This window comes from Callorhinchus milii, unplaced genomic scaffold, assembly GCF_018977255.1.
Source record: "Callorhinchus milii isolate IMCB2004 unplaced genomic scaffold, IMCB_Cmil_1.0 Scaffold4, whole genome shotgun sequence".
In the NCBI taxonomy this organism is placed as follows: domain Eukaryota; kingdom Metazoa; phylum Chordata; class Chondrichthyes; order Chimaeriformes; family Callorhinchidae; genus Callorhinchus; species Callorhinchus milii.
The window spans coordinates 3,925,752-3,951,405 of NW_024704745.1; the positions used below are offsets into that span (position 1 = coordinate 3,925,752).

The window sequence follows — 25,654 nt, forward strand, 5'->3', positions numbered from 1 at the left end:
AGGTCCCAGTCCAGACATTGGGGTTGAACCCAAGACATCTGAGCAAGGCGGACAAAGAACACCAAGGTTACATACACGTTCAGAGTGGTATAAAAGAGCAGCCAGGTTGATCATTCTCTAGGATGATCATTCTTTGCATTTGATATAACACCATATCGCATCAATGTCTCAAAGCACTTCACACAGATTTGCTGTAAAGAGAAGTGCCTTGTATTTATTGGCAAACCCAGATGCCACTTTGCACATAGCAATGCCCCACAAACAGACAAGAAGTGAGTGATGAATTTTATCTGGGTGATTGTTGCCCAGCACAACGGGAGAAACTCCTTTCTCTTTTCAAACAGTGCCATTGCATCTTTAATATCGCCCTGGAAAGTAAAATGGGACCTTGGCTTAACATCTTATCCAAAGGATTTCACCTCCCAACATTTCAGTGCTCCCCAACTGCATTGAAGTATCAGCATAGACTGAACCCAAATCCAACGTAGGACTTGAACCCACACCCTGACTCAGAAGCAAGAGTGTTACTAACTTAGTGAGGCTGACACCTAAACCAAAATTGAGTTTTTTTTTGATATGGTAAATAGGGAGAAACCATTTCCTCTATTCAGTGAGTCACTAATCTATCTCTGGAATTTCCATGAGTAGGTGTAATGCATGTGTTGGATACTCTTTAAGCAAAGTGATTGATTTCCGCCTGTGTCAGACACCTAGCTGAATCCCCCCCCCAAAAAAAAATCACTAACTAGTGGTGACATCTCAGCAACAAGTGTGAATACAGTGAAACTTGCATAAGTCCTATCTTTATATATAACTCAGATAATTGCCTTAGTCGTACATTCACCTGAGTTTTCTATTAAAACCGCTTATATTTCTTTGTACCACTCTTATTAATCGCTTCCAAACTCGTAACGCTACCAAACCCCAATCCTTCCATGCTTACTGTTCGCTCTGAATTACTGGAAATTATATCATAACCCGTTGATGCATGACACATTTACCGACTGCACTGACAAACTACCACATGCGCTGTATAGATTATTGATTAAATCAGGTTTTATACGATTTATGCAGATTGCCTGCAACTTGGGCTTCGCGTAAATTAGATTAAATGTTATGGTCCTGACTCATAACCCTAACCCCTTGTATGTGAGGTTTACTGTACAATATTTGTGCCTGCTGACATTCAAGTGATCTACTCAGTAAAACTTGTAATTATTTCCTTCAGTAGTAGGTTGACTGTGAATGATGGGTTGTTCTGATGCAACTCGGTGATTGTTCTTTACCAGTAGCACTGATTGCTATCGTGACATGCAATCTGTTCCTCTGCCACCAAGGTGGTTACTTGTATGTTTAGATGTTGCTTAGTAAAGGAATATACACAGTATTACACACTTTCACCCGCCTGGTCCATTATGTTTGAATGGGTAGTTACTTTATCTAGCTGTTACTTACTCCATACACTATCTAGCAGTAAGTAGGAACCTGGTTATTAGTCAACTGGCGGATACCTCAAAACAAAATTACTATTCATTTTCACTCAATCTACGACTGTTTGTGGGACACTGCTGAGTGCAATTAGCTGCTGCGTTTCACCCACTTTACAATATATTTTGTGAAGTACTTTGAGACATCTCAACGAGTGATAAGGAGCTATATCAATTGCGAGGATTATTATTATTCTTCACTCCTGTAATGTAGAGTTTACAAGCTTATGTGGGCCTTAAATCTAATGGGAAGAGTGAAAAATCACTGTAGTTTTGGTGTGCTGCTGTTCGTAGTAAATCACACTTGGGCGATTAATTCATCAACGGAAATAGTTACTGGCAAGCTGCTGATTTTGTATGACTCATCTGATGAATACATTCTTTGTCACAATGCAGCTGTAATTTGGAGGAACTTGTAACCTTTTTCTGGATATTCTACACTCTCCCCGATCCATATTGAGAAATGATCATTTCTACTCAATCCAGGACTGTTTATGGGACACTTCTATGTGCAATTGGCTGCGTTTTTTGCTCACTTTATAATATATTTTGTGAAGCGTAATTCATTTGAACTCATAATCACTTTCTATTTAATACTCCTTGTGGTGTGTACAACAACAACAAGATTACATTTGTATAGCGCCTTTCACGTCGGGAGGACGTTCCAAGGCGCCGGACAGTGTACAGCATTTCAGACCCGAGCTGGGGTCGGGGGGAGAAGGGTACTTGGTGATGAGATTTTTGTTTTTAAATAATAAAAGAATTTGGTCATTCCCCCACCTACCTACTCCATCATCACTGTTGCATAGGATCACATAGAAATTGCTTCAACAAATTGGATTTTAATTGATAAAAACAAATGATCTGAGATTCATGAATTGGTTGATAGACAAGAATTATTTTTATTATTATGTCTATTCCTCTGTATTAAATTTGTCAAATCAAATCCATCTACATTTTAAAACCTTCAAGGGTGACTCATTCAGTAGAAACTGATAAAACGATCTGATCTTATCTGATAAAATGTAATGGTCTGTGTATTTTTTTTTAAAAAAACTACTTTTCTCAATACTTGAACTTCTTTTTTTACCGAAGGTGTCCAATTTGCATAATGGTTACTTAATGGAGTAAGTGAGCAATGGTAGAGCAATGTGGAGTTTGTGTGGTTCAAAAAATATGAGCGAATAAGTCAGCGCATGTCAGCTGTTTGCTCCAATGATTTACTTTGATATTGTGTGTCAGCTTGGCTCAGTTGCTAGAGCTCTTACATCTAAGTTAGAAGGTTGTGCACTCAAGCCCTATGTTGGGATTTGGACCCTATACAACAACAACAACAACAAGATTCCATTTATAAAGCGCCTTTCACGTCAGGAGGACGTCCCAAGGCGCTGCACAGTTGGGTCATGACCCGAGCAGGGGGGAAATGGTCAGGGTGAGGGGAGGGAAGGGAGGGAGCGAGGAGGGGGGAAATGGTCAGGGTAAGGGGAGGGAAGGGAGGGAGCGAGGAGGGGGAAGAGAGTCGAGAGGGGAGCTGAAGGCTCGGTCAAAGAGAAAGGTTTTGAGACCGGCCTTGAAGGAGGAAAGGGAGGAGGCGGCGAAGGCACTGGGGGATGGAGTTCCAGAGCCTGGGGGCTGAGAGGCTGAAGGCCCGACCACCGATGGTAGGGCGGTTGGGGCGGGGGACGTGGAGCAGACCGGAGCCAGAGGAATGGAGGGTACGGGCAGGTATGTAGGGGATAGTAGGTCAGAGAGGTAGGAGGGAGCAAGGCCGTGAATGGCCTTGTAGGTGAGGATGAGGATCTTGAAATCAATCCGCTGGGGGATGGGGAGCCAGTGGAGGAGAGCGAGGGTGGGAGTGATGTGTTCCCGAAGCCTGGTGCGGGACAATCTATGCTGATACTCCAATGCAACGTTGTTGGAGGTGCCGTCCTTCCGGTGAGATGTTAAACCAAGGACCCGCTTTCCTGTTCAGGTGGACGTTAAAGATCGCACAGTGCTATTCAAAAAAAAAGGGAATTTCTCCTGGTAACCGGGCCAATAATCCCCAAAATAAAACTAGGCTTTCACTCCATGGCTGTTTATGAAATGTTAAGGCACAAATTCACTGCTTCTTTGTCTGTAAAATACACAGAGTAAGACCACTTTGAGTGTTTTGATGGTGTGATAAGGTGCTGTATCAAATGCAAGGATTATTGTTTGATAAGCTAAAAATGAAAAAAAAACTTTCCATTTGGTGGAAAGGTTTCATCTGCAAACTTGGAAATTGTACTCCCTATACCCAGGTCCAGGTCATTTATATAGATCAAAAGCAGCAGTGGTCCCAATACTGACCCCAGGGGGACACCACTGCACACTTCCCTCCAGTCAGAAAAACAACCGTTCACCACCACTCTCTGCTTTCTGACTCTCAGTCAGTTCTGTATCCGCTGCCACTGTCCCTTTAATACCGTGGGCTTCTATTTTGCTTACAAGTCTCTTATGTGGCACTTTATCAAATGCCTTTTGAAAATCCATATAAACTACATCAACTGTACTACCTTCATCCACCTTCTCTGTTACTTCATCAAAAAACTATCAGGTAAGTTGGACATGATTTTGCCTTTAACAGATCCGTGTTGGCCGTCCTTTATTAACCAATATTTTTCTAAGTGAAAATTTATTTTGTCCAGAAGTTTTCCCATTACTGACGTTAGGCTGACTGGCCTGTAGTTCCCAGGTTTATCCCTTTTTGTACAGGAGAGTAACATTTGCAAACCTCCAGTCCTCTGGCACCACCCCAGTGTCCAAGGAGGATTGAAAGATTGTAGCCAGAGCCTCCGTTATTTCCACCCTTACTTCCCTCAGGATGCATCCCTTCCAGGCTGGGTTACTTATCTATCTTGAGCACCAACAACCTTTTCAGTACCTCCTCTTGGTTTATTCTTATCTTATCCAATTTCTCTGCTCCTCCAATACTGTGGCATTGGCTGTATCCTCTTCTTTTGTGAAGACAGATGCAAAATATTCATTGAGTACGTCTGCCTCCACAAGAAGATTTTCTCTTTGGTCCCTAATTGGACTCACCCTACCTTTAACTAACCTTTTATTTTTATATGCTTATAAAATACCTCACGGTTCCCTTTTATGTTACCCGCTAATCTTTTCTCATAAAAGCTCTTTGCCCCTCTTATTTCCCTTTTCAGTTTTTCTCTGTACTTTCTATATTCTATTGGATTATCTTCTGTATTTTGGACCTGACATTTATCATGAGACTCCTTTTTCTGTTTTATTTTAATCCCAATTTCCTTATTCATCCAGGGTGGTTTGGATGCCCTACCTTTCCCCTTTGTGGGATGTATTTGTTCTGTCCCCGAATTATCTCCTCCTTGAAGGCTTCCCATTGCTCGTTAGCTGTTGTAGCTGCCAATCTTTCTGTCCAGTCCACCTTGGCCAGGTCCCTTTTTAACTCACTGAAATTAGCCCTCTTCCAGTTGAGTATCTTCACCTTTGTTTGTTCCTTGTCCCTTTCCATAAGTACTCTAAACCTAATGATGTTGTGATCACTGTTGTCCAGATGCTCTCCTACTGAAACCTGCTCCACCTGCTCACTTCATTCCCCAGAACCAGATCCAGCACTGCTTCCTTCCTCGTTGGGCTGGAAACACACTGATCCAGAAAGTTATCCTGCACACATTTCAGGAATCCTTCCCCCTCCTTCCCCTTTACGCTGTTATTTTGCCAGTCTATGTTAGGGTAATTAAAGTTCCCCCATTATCACAACTCTTTGGGTTTTGCATCTTTATGAAATTTGCTTGCAGATTTACTCGTCAATCTCCTTCCCACTATTTGGTGGTCTATAGTATATACTTAATAGAGTAACAGCTCCTCTTCCATTCCTTAACTCTAACCAAATAGATTCTGTTCTTGGACCCTCCAGCACATCATCCCTTTCCAGGGCCGTAACCGTGTCTTTAGTCAATATTGCCAGTACCCCTCCTTTTTTTCCTTCCCTATCCCTTCTGAATACATTGTAGCCAGGATTATACAGCTCCCATTCCTGCCTTATTTGAGCCAGGTCTCCGTTATTGCCATTAAATCATAACCCCTTGTGGCAACTTGAGCCTGCAGCTCACCAATCTTATTTGTCATTCTCTGTGCATTTACGCACATGCACTCCCCAAGTCCGACTTATTGCATTTCTCCCCCGTCTACTCCCTCCTTTTTTTGGATTACTCCTTATTACATTGCTATTCGTCTCTCCCAGCTCTCCGTGTAACTTGTTTGTCCTCTCCAATGCTACATTCTGATTTCTTTCCCCCCTCAAAATTAATTTAAACCCTTCCCCACGGCACGAGTTGACCTCCCTGTGAGGACATTGGACCCATCCCTGATCAGGTGTAACCCATCCACCTTGTACAGGTCCCACCTGCCCCAGAACTGGTCCCAATGATCCAGGAACCTGAAGTTCTCCTTTCAGCACCATTTCTCCAGACATGCATTCATCTGTTTGATCCTGTTGTTTTGATAATCACTTGAACAAGGCATTGGGAGTAATCCAGATATCACCACCTTTGAGGTCCTACTCTTCAGCTTTTTCCCTAGCTTTTGACACTCTCCCTGTAGGATCTCAGTCCTTTTTTTCCCTATGTAATGGATCCCAACATGGACCATGACTTCTGGATGTTCCCCTTCCCCCTGTGGGACGTTTTATGATGTCTTCAATCCTGGCACCAGGGAGGCAACATACCATGCGAGAGTCACATCTTTGGTTGCAGAAACGTCTGTCTACTCCTTTCATCATTGTGTCCCCAATTACAATTGCATTGACACTCTTCCCTGTGTCACCATGTGCATCCATTTGCTTTTGACTCCCCTCCCCAGAGGTGTCATCACCCTGACCGATTTTCAGTACAGAGAACCGGTTTGTGAGTGTCACACTCTCAGGGGATTTCTGCACTGCCCACCCACTCTTCCTACCATGCCGGATGGTCACCCACTCACTCTCCTCCTGAACCCTCTGTGGTTGTGGGGTGACCACCTCCTGAAACGTTCGATCTATGAACTCTTCAGCCTCCCGTAGGCTATGTAGTGACACCAGCCTCTCATCAAGCTCAGAAACTCTGAGCTCGAGCAACTGGAGGCACTTCCTACACACGTGTCTGTCCAAGACACACAAATAATCCTGGCGTTCCCGCATGGCAACCCGTCTCAGCTAACCTGCCATATTCCCAGACATGTTTTATATTATTTTAATATAATTTATATATTTTATAATTATGCACCTCTTTTCCCCTCTCACCGAATTACCACTCTCACCAAATTCCTTAACAGAATTCTCACTCTATTCCACCTCTCTTAGTTCTCTTCTCACGCTGCTGGTTTCTCTGCTCAAGTAATTCTGAACTCTGCCAAAAACATGGTTGACGCAGAATCATAATACTACTTTTTAAAGGAGATTTAAATATTTGAAAAAGAAAAATATTTCAAGGATATGGGAAGGGAAATGGGACTAAATATAGTTATTTCAGCGAAGCAGCACAGATATAGGCTGAATGTTCTCTTCCTACTGTAAAAATGCTCTGATCCTGTGTGATTATGGAAAGTAATTTTGAGATATAGGAAGAAGCGAACTCCAAATGCTCAAAGGTACTTTAATTAAAAGTCCTTTATCTGAACACAGTACAGACTTGCTGAACTGCTGTAGAAGAGATTTTTGCTTCCCAAACAAGGGGAATCAATGTCTGAGCATAAGGATCTAAAATGCCCAAATATTGAGCACCGGTTAAAAGTATTTTTAGCACTTGTACAAAATTGGTAATGCATATTTTTTCCTTTTAGTTTTGAAAAGTGAAATTACTAATGGAGAAATGAGCAATTAATTGGGTTAGAAAATAACAACTTGCATTTATACAGCACCCTTCACGCAGGATAGTCCCAAAGCGCTTGACAGTGGTGGAGCCGGGGAGAGGAGGGAGATGAGCGTAGGCACAATCGAAGAGGAAGGTTGTCAGGTGTGACCTGAAGATGGGGAAGGCAGAGGGATAGAAGGAAGAGTTCCAGAGTTTCGGGGCACAGTGGCTGAATGCGCAGTCACCAATGGTGGAACAGAGGGTCCGAGGGATAGTACAATACAAAATTACATTTGTACAGCACCTTTCATAAGAACATAAGCATTAGGAGCAGGAGTAGGTCATTCAGCCCCTCGAGCCTGCCCCGCCATTCGATCAGATCATGGCTGATCTTCTGACCTAACTCTAATTACCTGCCCTATCCCCATATCCCCTAATCCCTCTATTTATTTTTTAAAAATCAGTCTCAGCCTTGAAAATGTTCAAGGACTGAGCATCTACAGCCTTCTGGGGTAATGAATTCCATAAATTCACTACCCTCTGGGTGAAGAAATGTTTCCTCAACTCTGTTCTAAAAGGCTGACCCTTAATTTTAAGACTGTGACCCCTGGTTATAGATTCTCCTATCAGGGGAAACAGACCCTCAGTGTCTACTTTATCCAGCACTTTAAGAATCTTATATGTTTCAACAAGATCTCCCCTAATTCTTCTGTACTCTAGAGAATACAGCCCTGGTTTATTCAGTCTATCCTCATAGGTCAGTCCCCTCATCCCAGGAACTAACCGAGTGAATCTACGCTGCACCCGCTCGAGGGCAAGTATGTCCTTTTTTAAATAAGGAGATCAAAACTGCACACAATACTCTAGGTGCGGTCTCACAAAGGCCCTATACAGTTGCAGCAAGACTTCCCTACTCTTGTACTCTAAACCTTTTGCAATGAATGCTAACATGCCGTTCGCCTTCTTAGTTGCTTGCTGCACCTGCAAACTAATATTTTGAGACTGGTGTACAAGGACACCTAAATCCCTCTACACACTAACACTATCTAAGCTCTCCCCCTCTAGAAAATAATCTGTTTTTCTACCGAGGTGAATAACTTCACACTTCCCCACATTAAATTCCATCTGCCACCCACTCGCCCACGCCCCTAGCTTATCTGTATCCCATTGCAATCTTTTTGCATCATCCTCAGAGCTTACTCTCCCACCTAGTTTAGTGTCATCCGCGAATTTAGATACGTTACATTCAATGTCCTGGTCTGGATCATTGATGTAAATTGTAAATAGCTGAGGCCCAAGCACTGATCCTTGTGGCACTCCACTAGTCACATCCTGCCAATTCGAGAATGACCCGTTTATCCCTACACTCTGTTTTCTACCCGTTAGCCACTCTTCAATCCATGCTAATATGTTCCCATTAATCCCATGGGCCTTAACCTTGTGCAATAGCCTTTTGTGTGGCACTTTGTCAAATGCCTTTTTAAAATCTAAATATACTACATCTACTGGTTCCCCCCTATCTAACCTGCTAGATACATCTTCAAAAAACTCTAAAAGATTAATTAAGCATGACTTCCCTTTTGTAAAGCCATGTTGACTCTGCCTAATCTTGTTATGGTCTTCCAGGAATCCAATAACAACATCCTTAATTAAGGACTCAAGAGTTTTCCCTACAACTGATGTCAGACTAACTGACAGTTCCCCATCTTTTCTCTCCCACCCTTCTTAAATAGTGATGTTACGTTTGCAATCTTCCAATCAATGGGAACCGTTCCAGAATCCAGAGAATTTTGGAAGATCAACGACAAGCCATCCACTATCTCAGTAGCCACCTCCTTTAAAACCCTAGGATGTAGGCCATCATCCAGGAGATTTATCAGCTTTAAGACCTGATAATTTACCTAAAACCATTTCTTTACTAATATTAATTCCCCCAAGTTGCTCGCTAACATTGTCTTCTTGGTTCCCCTCTATTCTTGGTAGGTTTTCAGTGTCTTCTAAGGTGAAGACAGTAGCAAAGTACTTGTTTAATGACTCTGCCATGTCTTTGTCCCCTACTATAATTCCCTCTGTCTCTGCCTCTAACGGACCCACATTTACCTTTGACAGCCTCTTCCTCTTTATACATTTGTAAAAACTCTTGCAGTCTGTCTTTATGTTCTTCGCTAGTTTGCCCTCATATTCCATTTTCTTCCTCTTAATCACCTTTTTGGTTCTCCTTTGTTGATCCCTAAAGTTCTCTCAATCCTCGGGTTTACTACTCATCTTAGCTGTTTTATAGGCTTCTTCCTTTAACTTTATACTTTCCCTAACTGCTCTAGGTAGCCACGGTTGGGCCACCTTTCCCGTGGCATTCTTATTCCTCAAAGGAATACGTGCTCGCTGGAAATCTCCTTAAACGTCTGCCATTGCTGGTCTACTGTCAAAGCCTTAAGTCTAATTTCCCAGTTTATTTATCCTCTCTCATACCGGCAAAGTTGGCTCTACTTAAATTTAAGATCTTTGCTTCGGACTTTCACATCGGGAGGACATCCCAAGATGCTGGACAGTTAGGGATTTGGACCTGAGCGAGGGTGAGGGGGATAAGGGAAGGTGTAGGGTGGGAGGGTGGCCGAAGGCACAGTCGAAGAGGAGTGTCTTGGAACGTGCGTTAAAGGAGACAAGGGAAGGAGCAAGGCGAAGGGAATGTGGGATGGAGTTCCAAAGGGTGTGGGTGGAGAGGCTGAAGGCCTGACTGCCGATTGTGGGACAGGCCAGATGGGGGAACATGGAGTAGGCCAGAGCCTGCTGAGCGGAGGGAGTGTATAAGTTGATAAGGGGTTAGCAGGTCACAAAGGTAGGAAGGGGCAAGGCCGTGGAGGGCCGAAGGCAAGGACGAGGATTTTGAACTCTATCCTCTGATGGATGGGAAGCCAGTAGAGCCGGACGAGGATGATGGTGTTGCGGAGCCTGATGTGGGAGAGGACACGAGCTGCAGTGTTCTGGATGACCTGCAGCTTGTGGAGGGAAGAGTTGGGAAGATCGACAAGCAGGGAGTTGGCATAGTCGAGCCTAGCAGGAGGCTGGAGCCAGTCGAGCAGTGGCAGAGAGTAGCGGATTGGGGAGTAAGCAGGTCAGAGAGCTAGGGAGGTGCTAGGGCATGAAGAGATTTCTCTCTGATGCCTACGTCCATGCCAGACTAATGGGATGAAAGTCTGCTCTCTAACAATTTATGGTCTTAAATGAAATCAGCAGCTTAAAAATCAGTCTCAGTTTGCTAATGTCCATAGTACAAAAGTACCTATAAATCTGGCACAAGTTGACTGGCTTGTTTCAGAGACGAAACCCATGACTGTTATGGAAAGTGGAACCATTTCATCAATACAGTGGAGTTTGCTGTTATAAGTTTTGAGTTAAAGCACATGGTGGGTGCACATGGTGGATGCAGTACGCAGTGAGATTTTTCCCTGTATTTTCCCTGGGTAAATTTACCAATATTGGATATCCATTTCTTCAAGACGGCATGTTCATTTTGTCACCAAACTGGTAACATTTTCCTTCAATTTAATTTCTTTGATTTTAGCCCTGTAAATCGTTAAATGTTCTTGTATTTGTGCGTAATGCCATTGAATATCTTCAAGTCTTTTTATTTCACGTAAGATAGGAGAGCTATGCTCTGGGTTTGAGATACAGAATAGTAATTTAATTGAACGTCAGCAGAACCCTGAAATAAAACGATTGTTCGAGATGGTTTTATTGTACGATGGTGTCAAGCGTCATGTTCATGTAATACAGAAAGCCCACAAAATACAGAAGTGGCGTGATGTCGATGGAAAGAAAATTGTACGGGAACAGATTGTGTTTGCCATTATCTGACTGATTCTATAACTAGGAAATTATAATAATGACTTTGATATAGTTCCTGAAAGCTTCAAGCAGTGAGTTACTTGAAGTGTTACTCCTCCCCCTCTCACCTGCTTGGCATCCAATCCTGTTTTTGTGAAGCACTCTGAGAGATAATTCTGTGTAAAGCGTACCGTGTAAGTGCAAATTGTTGTTGTCAACGGAATCGACAGTTAACCTCTGCCAGTAACAGCAATGAAATCAGTGATCGATTCAGTTGTTTTTCAAATGCATGCCGCTGCAGAAAAATAGGTTTTTATTGAATTTCTCTACTCCAGCATCTCGCCCAAATGGCGTTTTTTTTTTTTTTTTGCCATTTGTGAGAGAGTGCACAATTTGGGAGTGTGGGCATTATTCAACGGGTGCAAACATCGAATACAATTTGGATGTCGACGACATCCAGTTCCTTCATTACCCCAAATTGCTTTTCCAGCATCGGAGATCAAGAGCACGAACCTGGCTCATTTTCTCTCCCCTGGCATTGAAGCCAATCGTACAACCAGGGCCAGGATTATGGCCTCACAAGATTGATTGGGATGAAGAAGGCCCTTTGGTTACAGTGACCAGAACTGTAGGGAGCATTCAAAGTCTGACCAGCGGCACTGTACTGCATGATCACGATATCTAAAGATCTAAATTCAACTGGTTTAGCAATGTGGCCCAGCGTCCAGTTTGCCTGGTTTATTGCTGCCTTGCATTATTTTGACATAATGAATGATGTGTCAACTGACACAGTTTGATCTCCTTCAGCTTCCCTCTTGACAAGTTCTATCCCATTGGACAATTCTTGTATTCTACATGTCGTACCTTCCATTTATCTGTACTGAACTTTATTTATCGGTTATCAGCCCGTTGGTTTGTTTGGCTTACTACTACACTGAGTGGTGCTTTTACCTAATAGGCCATGGAGGGATAGGGAAGCCACAGTTATTTGTATATTATTAATTAAGTATTCACACTGAGGGATTCGGGAAAAGCAGGAAACTACTTGATCTTTGCTGTATGTTAATGACGAACTTATAAAACTGTTAAAAACATTCCCTTGAGACTCTTTCCTCTATATCTTACGTAAACGTATACTCTTTACAATATTTGCAAAGCTAAAAATACTTGATTTATGTGACCCAGGTTCATTGGTCCATAGCATGACGGTCTCCATAATTTGGCAGTCTTTTTCAGAGGATTTAGGGTGTTTGATTTAATTGCTTTAAGTTGAGGAATATTGTTGTTAGCAAAAATAAGCGGCGATATCCCCCTCTCCCCGTTCAGCTGTTGACATTTAGAGCTCCATTTAATAATAATAATAATAATTTGCTTCTTTGTCAAGGAGCTATGTAAATTATCACCAGAGAGCTTACGCTACTTTGATGCCTTTCACCAGATTCAGCTAATTCAAGTTGTTAAGCCTATGTAGGCCTTGTGGTGCTGAGGCATGTGTTGGTTCCAGAAAATCTTCACGCGATGAAGATTTTCACCCATGTCATGAGAGAAGTGTGCGATACTTGGAGGAAAATCTCATTGTTATAATGGTTTACTTACAAGCAGCCAGTCATAGCAGACCAGTCAGAAAACTAAGCAGGTTATCTGCTCTCCCACTCAGTGGGTGATTGTGTGATGTGGGGAAGACCATAAGAGCAGAAACGTTTTGTTATGATGACAGAAAAGAAAATTGCAGTGTACTATTTCAAGAAACGGGGGAGCTAAACAATAAATTAATTGTAACTAATGAAAGTCACTACTTAAGCAATCAAAAATGTCTCGTGTGTGCCATGTGATGTGTTCCGTAGTGATCATGTTAATTCAATGCAGAAGTCTGCGTTTGCCTACAAGAATCAGGCAGAGGGCGAAACCTCGGACAAGTTTCCTTACTCCACACAGAGCCTAATAATAATCCCTCCGAAACCAAAAACAATAATAAATTGGTCATTTTCAATCTACGACTGTTTGTGGGACATTGCTGTGCGCAATTGGCCGCCGCGTTCGCCCACAAATATACAGTCAATTCACTTTACAGTGTGTTCTGTGAAGCACTTTGGGACGTCCTCCCGACGTGAAAAGCGCTATATCAAACGCAAGGATTATTATTATAATCAGTTATTCACTTTTTTCCTCTAGCACCAAACCGATGCTTAGAAATCGGCAGAAATTTATGATGTGAGAATGAACTAATGCAGAGCTTTGGCCTTCATTAGCATTCCATGATAAATTTGGCAGGAGTGGATGTTAGTTTGGAGCTGTAAAAGTTAGCAGCAAGAAGCTGAACTCTACTTGCCAATGTTTTTTGTTCATTCAAAAGCACTTTACGTAGCCCTGCACCCATGGCCTTGATTTATATGTGACAAAAGACTTTTTGTCTGTCTTGCGTAACATGCAACAAACTATACTTCTGACCTTTAGCCTTCAATAAACTCTTAAGAGAAATAAGGGAAGGAGAAAGAGAAAGTCGGAATTATGGTTGACGTCCACATTGGCTCTGCAACATGAACTTGCTTGCTGCTGAGTTTCTCTGAGTTTTCTTATATGTCCTTTTTTGCAAACTACTTCCCCCCCCCCTAACACTCCCTGCCTGTTATTTAAAATCGTTTGACATTGTTACGATTCTGCTCACGCATTGGCTTCCTTCCTGTTAGGCACAGGATTTGAGTTGCTGAGAAAGTTTGCCATTGTCCTTAATCAATGAAGTAAATTCGTCTTCTGCAAGAAAATCCAATGCTGTAGTCTTTAAAGAGAAGTAACTTTGAAATTTCGTCAGGCGTTTCTTCCAAGTTAATTTTCAAGTTAAAACCTCCATCCGTCAACCTCCAAAGTAAACACTTTTATGTTTTTGGTGAATTGTTTTGGCATATTTAACTGTTGAGTGAAAAAAAAGACAATTTACAGAAGTGATATTTCCCCCCCACCCCCATCCAATTCTCTAGTTTCGCCCACAAAATATACTTTACGACATATTCTGTGAAGCACTTTGAGACATCTCAACGATGTGATGAGGCGCTATATCAAATGCAAGGATTATTGTTATTAATTTTCTCTCCTTTATTACTGGCGATCCTTTTTTTTAATAATAAATAATAATAATCCTTGCATTTGATATAGCGCTTTTCACGTCGGGAGGACGTCCCAAAGCGCTTCACAGAACACACTGTAAAGTGAATTGACTATATATTTGTGGGCGAACGCGGCAGCCAATTGCGCACAGCAATGTCCCACAAACAGTCGTAGATTGAAAATGACCAATTTATTATTGTTTTGGGTTTTGGAGGGATTATTATTAGGCTCTGTGTGGAGTAAGGAAACTTGCCCAAGGTTTCGCCCTCTGCCTGGAATTGAACTCAGGTCTCTCACTTGCAAAGCGAGTGCTCTAACCACTGAGCTACAGGACTCCAAGAAAATTTACAGTACAGAAGAAAGCCATTTGGCCCATTGTATCAAGTATTATTCCATGAACAACTAACTACCTTTTGGTGTCTCGCTCAAGTAGCGATTCATACACAAGTCCAAATCATGAGTGTTAGCAGGTGTGGGGATGAGGGGTATCACAGCCCACTCTGATTCCCTGTCAACTGAGGCACAAATTCCAAGCAGGTTCACAAGAGAGCATCATGTATGAGGATCATGAGCATTATCATTGCTCGCGTCACTTTTCATACATGAGTGTAGACCCTAACATCAGCAGGTGGGGTCCTTCACATTTCAGTCCAATCGTATCCTCATCAAATGTCCATACAATTGGATCTACCAGCAGAGATATCAGACAGCGATCAGAATCCCGTAGGGCAGCGGTCAGCATGATCGCCTCGCAAGCGAGAGAACCCGGGTTCGATTCCCGAGCAGTAAGTAGGAATCCGTTTGTTATTCGATTAGCAGATCGCTTTCCAGGAATAATAATCCCTTACTCAATTCACGACTGTCTGTGGGTCATCGCCGCGAACAATTGGCTGCTACGTTTTGCCTACAAAATACAGTCAGTTCACTTTACAGTATACTTTACTCGCCTCGCAAGCGAGAGGACCTGGGTTTGATTCCCGGCAGAGTGAAGCATTGGGCAAGTTTCCTTACTCCACACACCTCTGTTTACCTAGCAGTAAGTAGGAACCTGCTTGTTAGCCGATTGCTGGATTGCTTTTCCGGGGTAATAATTCCTTCAAAAAATAACAATAATTTGGTCACTTAATCCACGACTGTTTGTGGGACATTGCTGTGTGCAATTAGCTGCTGCGTTTCATCCACTTTACAATTTCTGTGAAGTGTTTTAAGATGTCTCAACGACTTTTATAAGAAGCTATATCAAATAATCCTTGCATTTGATATAGCCTTTTTCATGTCTCCTAGACGTCTCAAAGCGCTTCACGGAATATGCTGTAAAGTGAATTGACCGTATATTTGTGGGCAAAACGCGGGAGCCAATTGCGCACAGCAGTGCCCCACGAACAGTCGTGGATTGAAAATGACCAATTTATTATTGTTTTTGTTTTGGAGGGACTATTATTAGGCTCTGTGTGGAGTAAGGAAACTTGCCCAAGGTTTCGCCCTCTGCCTGGAATTGAACCCAGGTGTCTCGCTTGCAAGGCGAGTGCTCTAACCACAGAGCTACAGGACTCCACAAATGCAAGGATTATTATTGTGTGCCAATTTGTACTGTGCCTGTAAAGTTCTCATTGGAGTAAAAAGAAGGCAGTTTGTATCTGGATTCCTTAATAGCGACATCAATTTGCTAACAGGAAATCCTTCTGTTAACCGACTCAGTTGGTAGCATTCTCGCCTCTCAGTCCAAAGCTTGTGGTTCAAGCCCGTATATTGGGACTCAAACTCAACTAGAGTAGGCTGATGCTTCATTGCATTGCTGGAGATGTGTTGCATTGTCAGAGTTGCCATCCTTCAGACGAGGCGTTAAAACCGAGGTCCTGTCTGCCTGTTGAGATGGACGTTAAAAGATCTCATGGTACTATTCAAAACTTAGATGGTAGTTTCTGTCTCCAAGGGTCCTGGTCATCAAAAAGTAGATACATTTGTGTAAAATTCTTAATTTCATAGTTGCATGTGGGCAATTGTTGTGTTGCCGTGTTTGCCTACAAATACAGTTACTGTAAATCCTGTGAAGTGCTTTGATGTGAAAGGCGGTATACCAAACACAAGGATTATTATTTATTATTACATCACGACCAACCCACAGGATCTCCATTACAGAATGTATAGAGTGGGAGTCGATGGTGAGATTCCTACTAGTTAGCCTAGTGTACTGCTGGTTATTGGTAGAATTCCCTGTTAATGATTTGCATTCGCTATTCGGGAATCCTGCCGCTCTGCCACTTTTCCTGTCCCCTTTAAACCACCGAATTTCTTGATGTATTGTTGACATTGTTTGTATTTCAGTCTCATAATGTTTGTTGCACCAGCCCCCTCTCCCCACCCCCACACCCAAGTTTGACCCTTAATTTTTGTGTTGCTATCTTACAGGTGGAACACACCATGGAAGCGTTACTTCACTATATCAATCCAGCACATGCCATCTCTCTCCTGAGTGCGCTCAATGAGGACCGTTTAAAAGGCCAGCTGTGTGATGTTGTCCTGATTGTGGGCGACCACAAATTCCGAGCCCATAAGAATGTCCTGGCTGCCAGTAGTGACTATTTCCAGACTTTGTTTACTAAGAAGGAGAACGAGAATCAATCGGTCTTCCAGCTGGATCTCTGCGAAGCGACTGCTTTTGAAAATATCCTGAATTACATCTATTCTTCATCCCTCTTTGTGGAGAAGAAAAGTCTCGCCACCGTCCACGATCTAGGCGGTAAACTTGGCATCTCATTTCTCACCAACATTCCCTCGCAGACTCCTCAGATTCCCTGTCCCTTAAACCCCTCAAAAAAGCTTCGCAAGATTCTCGAAGATGGAAATGCCTGCCAGCCACGGAGTGTCATTGTGTGCCAAAGTCGCAACGACATTGATAAAAACCATATTGATTCCACAGGAAAAGGAGGGGATTCCAACCAGAAAAAAGGACTGGCAGAGGAAGATGGAGGACATGATTTGAAGTCTTCATCTTTGATGAATGTTCTTCGGGCAAATTCTAGCGTTGTACCTGCAGCAACATCTAGAAATATGGATGAAAGTCACCCCATGGATGATAATGGACAATCTCACATGCATGGGCCTCTAGGTGACACAAAACGTCATGATAACTTCAGATCTTTGGAAGACCGAAACAGCAGAATGAGGTTTTTGTGGGACAGGAGAAATTCAATGAGTGTGGATAGCACCTCTGACTTTGCACGCAATGTTTCTGACACTAGGCAAAGTTTAACTGACCTGCTGGTGAATGGAAACCCTGGAGGTAGGCCACAGCTTTCAGGCGCATTTTCGTTTCATGGAACCACAGTACTGCCATACCCACAGCACAAAGCAGAGCAGGTGGTCAGTGCCAGCAAAGTGGAAGAAAGTAATCTGCTATATTACACCAAAGTGGGACACACAATTCAATCACCTAGGTTTCAGCTTAACAGCCAGGGTGTTGTCAACAGTGGCCCTTTGGTGAAAAGTCTCCTTCGAAGGTCATTGTCCATGGACAGTCAAGTTCCCAGCTACTCTTCTTCTCTTGATCTAAAAATGAACTACGGACCACACATCTGCAAGCGTGAACCACCTGAGCTGGCTTATGATGCTTCATCCCAAAAGCCTTTGAACGCAGACTCAATGAAACAGAGGTTTGTAAAGGATAAACCGCAGGTCAACCAACATTGTCAACCGAGGCAACATAGTGTGTCTCAACCTGACACAGAGTCTGCCTCACTACCAATTACCCTTAAAATAAAAACGGAACCTTGTAGTCCCGTTTCCGATGCCTCTGATATAATCAGGGTTACTGTAGGAGAAACATCTCCATCTACAAGTAAAGAGTTCTCTGTGAAAAATGTGGAAAGGAACAGAAGGACGTCAATGCTGCCGGTGAAGAGGACATTTCAGACTGAAAATTCCAAGTTTTCTTTCGAGAAGTCTGAGACTTTCCAGGGAATTCAGCGTTCTCAGAGTATGGTGCAAAGGTTTGAGGAGAGTGCAGAAGGTGATAATGTGGACGTGTTGAAGACCGACGAAAACAAGGATGAATATTCCGAGTGTGAATCGGCAATAATGGGGAAGCAGTTCAAATGTAAGACCTGCTTTAAGATATTCCGATCCACAGCGGGCCTTTTACGACATGTTGACATGTACCATAACCCGGATAAACCGTATGCCTGTGACATTTGCCATAAGCGATTCCTAACCAACTTTAAGGTTTGGACCCATTGTCAGACACAACATGGTGTAGTTATAAATCCATCAGCGGCTACGAGCTCCAACCCTGTTTCAGAAGAAAGGTTTCAAAAGAAACTGAGTGATATGGTACGTGAAAGGGAGATCAAGAAGGCCCTTTTTCACAAGCTACGGCGCAAGCAAGTCTCTCACAGTTACACTGTCCTGCGATCAGAACAGGGATACAAAAAGAATTTGAGATCCGCGACCAAAGGCGTCTACATATGTACAACGTGTGGAAAGCTGTTCCGCTTCCTTTCACGTTACAGACAACACATGAAGACCCACCCAGGTGAAAAACCCTTTGTCTGCAAGCTCTATAACAAAATTTTCAAATCAAAAGAACAAGGTGTTGATGAAAGTCTGAGCGATGGTAAAGATCATAAGTGTGAGCATTGTAACCTGAAGTTGTCTTCAGTAGTGGAGAAGACAAAGCATGAGAGAATATGTAGGAACATTACTGTATGTTCCTATTGTAGCCTTAGGTTTTGTTCCAAAGAACTAAAACAGGAACATGAAAATCAGTGCGAATACAAGAAGCTAACCTGTCCGGAATGCAAGCGCACTTTTAAGACCTCCTTCAGTATATGGCGTCACCAGATTGAAGTGCATAATGAAAATACGATGGCTCCTGTGGAACAGTCGATCTTGGAGGCCATGCGGGTCAATGGCGTCTTGCCCAAAGAGGAGACTCTTCAAGCTGAAGTGGAAGAGAATTCTGTAGCCAGCCCAAGTACCTCAAAGGAAGATGCTGCGTGCAGTGACTCTTCAGAACCCATGTATGTTGACTCCGAAGATTCGTCTTGCTTTCCTGAGGATCTAAGTGTCTCCAGTCGCAGAAGCACAAACACTAAAGATAATCCATCTGAATCAGTTTCCTCGAATCCCACCCATCTGGAGGACATGGCCCCCGAATCCAACAGTTGTAGTGGAGATCTGGAAGACTTGGCCTGCAAAGGAGAGCGAGGTCTTTGGCCATGTGAAAAATGTGGCAAGATCTTCACAATACACAAACAGCTGGAACGTCACCAGGAACTGCTCTGCGCTGTCAAGCCATTCATCTGCCACGTCTGCCACAAGGCTTTCCGTACAAACTTCCGCCTCTGGAGCCACTTCCAGTCCCATATATCTCAGTCTGCCAATCGCCTTGAATTCTCCAAACCTTCCCGGAGTCCTTCGTCTCATCCACTCCCTCCCCCACCTCCTCCGCCCCCGCCTCCAGCCCCACCTCAGGAGCAGTGTCCCGATCACGAACAATCCTCAAGTCACTCAGACAGGACTGCTAGCCCACAGCCCTCTGAAACACTGTTTTCGCACGCCCCTCCTCTTGCGGCAGCCACATTTGAAAGGCCCTTCATGTGCAAATTTTGCCGTAGGACTTTCAAGACTGCTTTCAGTCAGTGGAGCCACGAACAGACCCACAATTGAGTTTGATATCACCCACTGATGTAAATGTTTTGGTGCTCCGCTAGGTTTATCTATAAAGGTAACTGGGAGAGCGGTACACTCTGGGCGCAGTCAGGAGATGGCCGACATAACGTACATCTGATTACAAACCATTCAAGTTTGTAAAAGGAAAGTTGGATACGAAAGGTAAAGGATGATATCGCGGAATAATGATTACTAACGGGACAAAGTAAAATCTCTAGAAATGTTTTTTTTTAAAAATCAGCATACTTGTTGTTCGGGGGCTACTTGGGAGCATATTTTTTTAACGAGAGGAATTCACCAGTTTTACTACACAATCACTGTTTTAAGTGGGACTGAACTAAAAGTTGCTGAACCAATTTGTGCATTGGGATGGACTTTTTATTGTGTCTGAAACATTCAGTAAGGTGTGTGTGGTTGGGGCGGGGGGGGGGGGGATTTTACAATAATGTTATTCAAGAGATTTTATTCTGCGGCCCATCACTGCAAACGCAAAACGCAACCGCTGGCCTGGTCATTCCTGGCAGTATTTTTTTTTTTGCTGTTTTACCGTTTGATGGAGTGGGGAAAGAGGATTGTAGCCATTTAATTCAATTTATTGGTGGGGGGGGTGGGGGAAGAAAGGAAGATGGATGACCTGGTCTCTGTACCTCGCTGTGGCTACGCAGCTCATGGATTTATTGACATAGATTGGGATCTGCTGCCAGCCTCGGCTAAACGGTAGCGTGAAGCAGAACCTGTAGCTCAGCCGTCAAACCTGCTTCCCCCGACTAAGCTGGGAAGATGATCGTTGGCAACCAGCACCAAGGTGATTCTGAAAGATCATTCCCCATCCACAACTAGACGGGGGACGCACCCATTAATTGATTCTATGTGCACTTATTCATCTGATATTTTTACAGTACCTTGTTTTTAGTTTTTTCTTCTTTTTTTTTTTCGCGGGAAAAAGAATGCTTCCATTGTGGTATGGAACACACCTGGTGACATTGTAGAAATCTTACGCTATGATTGGGACCAAAGGTAGCGGACAGCTCGGACCGTGTGCGTGTGTGTGCGTGTGCGTGTGCGTGCGTGCGTGTGTGAGAGAGAGAGAGAGGAGGTGGGCTAAAATGGCATTGTTTCGTTGTAACAGTTGGGAATGCTAAATAACTAAGCAGTTCCTGTGAAAGGAGGAGAGGAAAACAAAATGATGGACTTTCACCGACCCACCTAACCTTCAGAGTAGTCTGGTGTTTGTTACTGAGGAGCCGAGCTGAAGGTAGTTACGCTAGGCGAGCTATGCTAGAAGGGAGTCAAACTGTTACAGTACTGCAATGCCATATTCAATGTCCTTTATTTTTGCGAGAAACCGTGTAACCCGGTTTCCTGTGTGATTTTTTTTCTTTCTTGACTGCTTAAATAACTGATCATGGAGTTGTTTTTACTAAATTACGGGTGGTATTACGTAAAACTAATTGTTAGCAACGCCTACGAATGTTGGTAGGGGAGAGAATTGTGTTATTCAGAATCGGGGGGTGGGGGGAGAAGCGATTTTGGATAAATTTTAAGTATTCTGTAATAGTGTAACAGCAGAGCAGGAAGTGGGACGTAGCACTAACCTTCTGTTTTCTGTAGAATATGGTTAGAGGAGGGTGACGGGAGAGAGGATGGGTAAGTGGCCTATGTAGTCCTGTTACATTCAGTGATTTTTATCTTCCAAAAAGTACCTGTGGCACCTTCCCATCTTGACCCCTCCACCGTCCGTGGCCATTGTAGCTAATTAAATTGTTTGGCATTCTAGTACCGAAATGTTTGGCCTGTTTTTGGCTTTCAAATAAGGACCATTTGGCAGGATTCCACTCTGATCTCAGAATGTACGTACAGGTTGTGGCTGTACCTATATAATATAATCACTGACCGTGGCATTTGACCTAAAATTTTAAATCACGGATGATTGCTTGTTTATCCCTTCCTCTCACCCATTGTGTAATAGACAAACGAGCCTCAGAAGATTGATCGGAATGAGGTCTGTCTCCCGCACAGTGAAGTTCCATGACAGTTCCAGTGACAGGTTTAGCAAATATTGATTTTAATTCCACTGCAACATTAATAGTAATCCTTGCATTTGATATAGCGCCTTTTCGCCTCGCTTCACAGAATATACTGTAAAATTAATTGACTGTATATTTTGTGGGTGAAACTATTGACATTGCTTTGAAAGGGATCTCAAATGGTTCTGCTTAGTCCTATCATGTGTGTGTATAATACATTTGTATTAAAAAGGCAGTATCCAGCTTGCTGTGTCTGACTTCAACTCTCCAACTTCATTCCGGATTTCCAGAATTTAGTACTATGGATACACCAAGCATGCGATTCAAGTGCATTTCTTGCGAATTTCCAAATGCACAATCCTCCTTTTAAGAAACAGACTCTCCTTTCAAATTGCTGTTGAATTTTATTTATCTTTGTCTAAATTCAAGCACAGAATAAAACTGCTCTTTAAGCCAAATATTGCCTTTTTATTTTTTTAAAACGTGACCTTTTAGCAGTCTTATCAGGGTTATCTTTCAAGATTAGTGTCTCTTTACCCCCTCGCCTCTCCAGACCCCCCCACCCCCCCGCGCCCTCCCGAAAAATATTTACGTAACTGCAGTTTATGAAAGAGAATGTTGCAAGGTATCAGTACCTATCTAACCAAAAGAGACTGTCCGATTGATTGATTGATTGATTGATTGATTGATTGATTCCTGCTTTTTATTATGTAATGATGAATTATAGTGTTTTTAAGATGAACTGATTATTATATTTTTTACTAACATGCAGGATGAGCTTCCTATTTTAGTCAGTTGGGTTTTGCTGTTATGTCATCCCAATGCTTGCCTAAATTCAGCGAGTAAAGCAAGGGAGCTCATGGTACTACAACAACAAAATTACATTTGTATTGCGCCTTTCACGTCAGGAGGACGTCTCAAGGCGCTGGACAATCAGTGTTTCGGATTACTAAGGAGAAAAGGCAACCAATATTTTGTAAACAACTTTTTGTTTTGCACGGTTTTGACTAAACACCAGGAAAGAGCTATGGAGCAGTGCAATGTTTGTTTAACCTTGGCATTTATACCCCAATCAATCCACTGCAACACACCTTTTTATATATTAGAGAAAATATAGTTGCAAAGTAATAATAATAATCCTTGCATTTGCTATAGCGCCCTATTATCATATCTTCGAGATGTCTCAAAGCGCTTCACAGAATATACTGTAAAGTGAATTGTCTATATTTTGTGGGCAAAGCAGCAGCCAATTGCGCACAGCAGCGTCCCACAAACAGTTGTGGAATGAGTGACTGAATTTATTATATTTTTAGAAAAAAATTTTAGTGGATTATTACTCCTGGAAAAGTGACTTGTTTTTTTGACTAACAACCGGGTTCCTACTTACTGCTAGGTAAACAGAGGCATGTGGAGTAAGGAAACTTACCTAACGTTTTGCCCTGCCCAAAAATTGAACCCAGGTCCTGCCACTTGCTAGGCGAGTCCTTTAACTAATACACTGCAGGACTTTACTGCACTGCTGGAAAAGGTGTTTTGGGAACAATTGGGTTATTGCAGTTTGATATTAAGTATTGAAGCTCAGGGTGATCACTACATTTGCCTGCACTGCAATACATAGATTTTATTTGTGATTTTACAGTAACATTGCATTGCTCATAGCAACCAGGATACATTTATTTTCCTTCTAAAAAAAACACTTGTGATTTGATCTAGCCTCTGCTGTTTCTGCAAATCTCCAGAGCGCATTGAACGAAATTGACTTAAACAGGTATGAAGTCCCAGAGCAAGGTTACAGGAGTAAAGTTCGGCTAATCTTTGTCTGACACTGTAGGCCCTGCAGTGCACTAGGTTGGAAAGGACAAGTCTTTCAAACAAGCTATTATTTCATATTACATCCTGTGCTACTGTCTTGTTACCCTTTAAATAAGTTTTGTTTTTACTGTCAGATCTTAGTTCTTAGAACACTTGCATTTAATACAGCCACATTTTCAGATCGAAATTTCTTTAAGAGCGTTTTACTTCATGATTGGCTTTAACTTGGGCAAATGTGGTACCTGTCCTGAAGCAAGAACATCTCTCAAACAGCAATGAGATTGATGAGTGACCACATTTGTATGAGGGAGAATATTGGTAAGGTACTACAAAATCTTCCTCCACTTCATGAAACTGTGCCCCGAGATCTTTAACCTTAATGACCAGAACAGCTAGACTGGACTTCAGTTTAAACTTTGCTGTGAAAAACTATTAGACAGTAATGAGCACAAATTGGACAAACTAAGGCACTTCAGTCTTCAAAGGAGATGTCTCAGAGGAGACTTCATGGAGGTTCAATGAAACTGATAACTCGCCCCTGGAATAAGTCGTCAATCCATATAACTTGTCACTCACTCAATATTCTGGCTATTTCCCATTTGAAATGCTCATTATGATTCTCTGATAACTAGTCATCCTGGATAACTCATCAGGTTCATGGAGCTTGGTACGGGAGAGGACACGAGCTGCAGAGATTCGGAATAATCTGCAGCTTGTGGAGGAAAGATTTGGGAAAACTGACAAGTATTGAGCTAGCGTAATCAAGCCTGGAAGCCTGATGAATGTGTGGATGAAAGGACAGGCAGAGTTGGGCGATGTTGCGGAGGTGGGGGAAGGCAGAACGGATCATGGCACGGATGTGGGGTTTGAAGGACAATTGAGGGTCAAACAAGACACCAAGGTTCAGTGAAGTGTAGAGTGCATCCATGAATGTTGATGCTGTCAAGGCCTGAAATGTAGAGGTGCTGACGAGAGCCAAGCAGGAGGGCCTCGGTCTTGTTGACAATCGGCTGGAGAACGTTAGCTTTCATCCAGAACTTGATGTCTGATGAAGAGCAGTTGTCCTGGAATTGAGGGTGGCGGCAGAGAGGTAGAGCTGAGGTGTGTAATCTGCATATATATGGAAGTTAACCCCATGTCTGTAAATGATTTCATTAAGAGGGAGCATATAGATATTCAAAAGGAGAGGATCAAGGACAAAGTCCTGTGGAACGCCGCAAGTGGTGGTGTGGGGGCTGGAGGAAAACCTGTTCATGAACACAAAGTGGAGATTTTGGGAAAGGTAAGATTTGAACCTGGCAAGGGCGGGATCGTGAAGATTGATCTGAGAGCAGAGGTGGTGGAGAAGGATAGAGTGTTCGACAGTGTCGAAAGCTGTATAGAGATCAAGGAGTTCAAGGAGACAGAGAGCCCTGGTCACAGGTGGATAAATGTCATTTGTGACTTTGACCAAGACTCTTTCTGTACTGTGGGCAGCATGGAAACCCAATTAGAGGGGTTTGTAGAGAAAGTAGTGTAAGAGGAAGGAGCGAATGGGACTGAAAAAGTGAACACAGAACAATACTTTGAAGACAGTAGAACAAGAGAACATAGGTTTAGAGTTGTAAAGGGCAATCTGAGGCCAGACGCACAGAAGTGTTTCTTTACCCAGAGGGTAATTAGTGACTGGAACAGGATTACCAGGAAGGTTGGGAGAAGCCAGCACACTGGGACTCATTTTAACATGCAGCTTGGTGCTGCGAATGGGAAGACAGTAGGGTGTGTATTCTGGAAGGATGAGATTAAATAGGCCGAAGAGAGGAAGGAGCGAAGCTGAGCAGCAACGATGTGTTTCAGGACTTGGAAAGGCCTTCTTCTTCAACCGAACCAATTTTGTGATCTTGTTTCTGCGATCTCACCTGAA

The 25,654-nt window shown here is 42.9% G+C and overlaps 1 protein-coding gene across 1 annotated transcript in view; it reads left to right on the forward strand.

The window, feature by feature from the left end:
* Window positions 1-22,005, forward strand: part of zbtb21 (zinc finger and BTB domain containing 21) — a 30,125-nt gene extending 8,120 nt beyond the window's left edge. The window contains exon 2 of the mRNA XM_007906702.2: window positions 16,652-22,005. Within this exon, the coding sequence (XP_007904893.2) occupies window positions 16,664-19,909 (3,246 nt within the window). The 5' untranslated portion in view covers window positions 16,652-16,663 and the 3' untranslated portion in view covers window positions 19,910-22,005. The remainder of the gene's footprint in view (window positions 1-16,651) is intronic.
* Window positions 22,006-25,654: the final 3,649 nt, after the last annotated feature.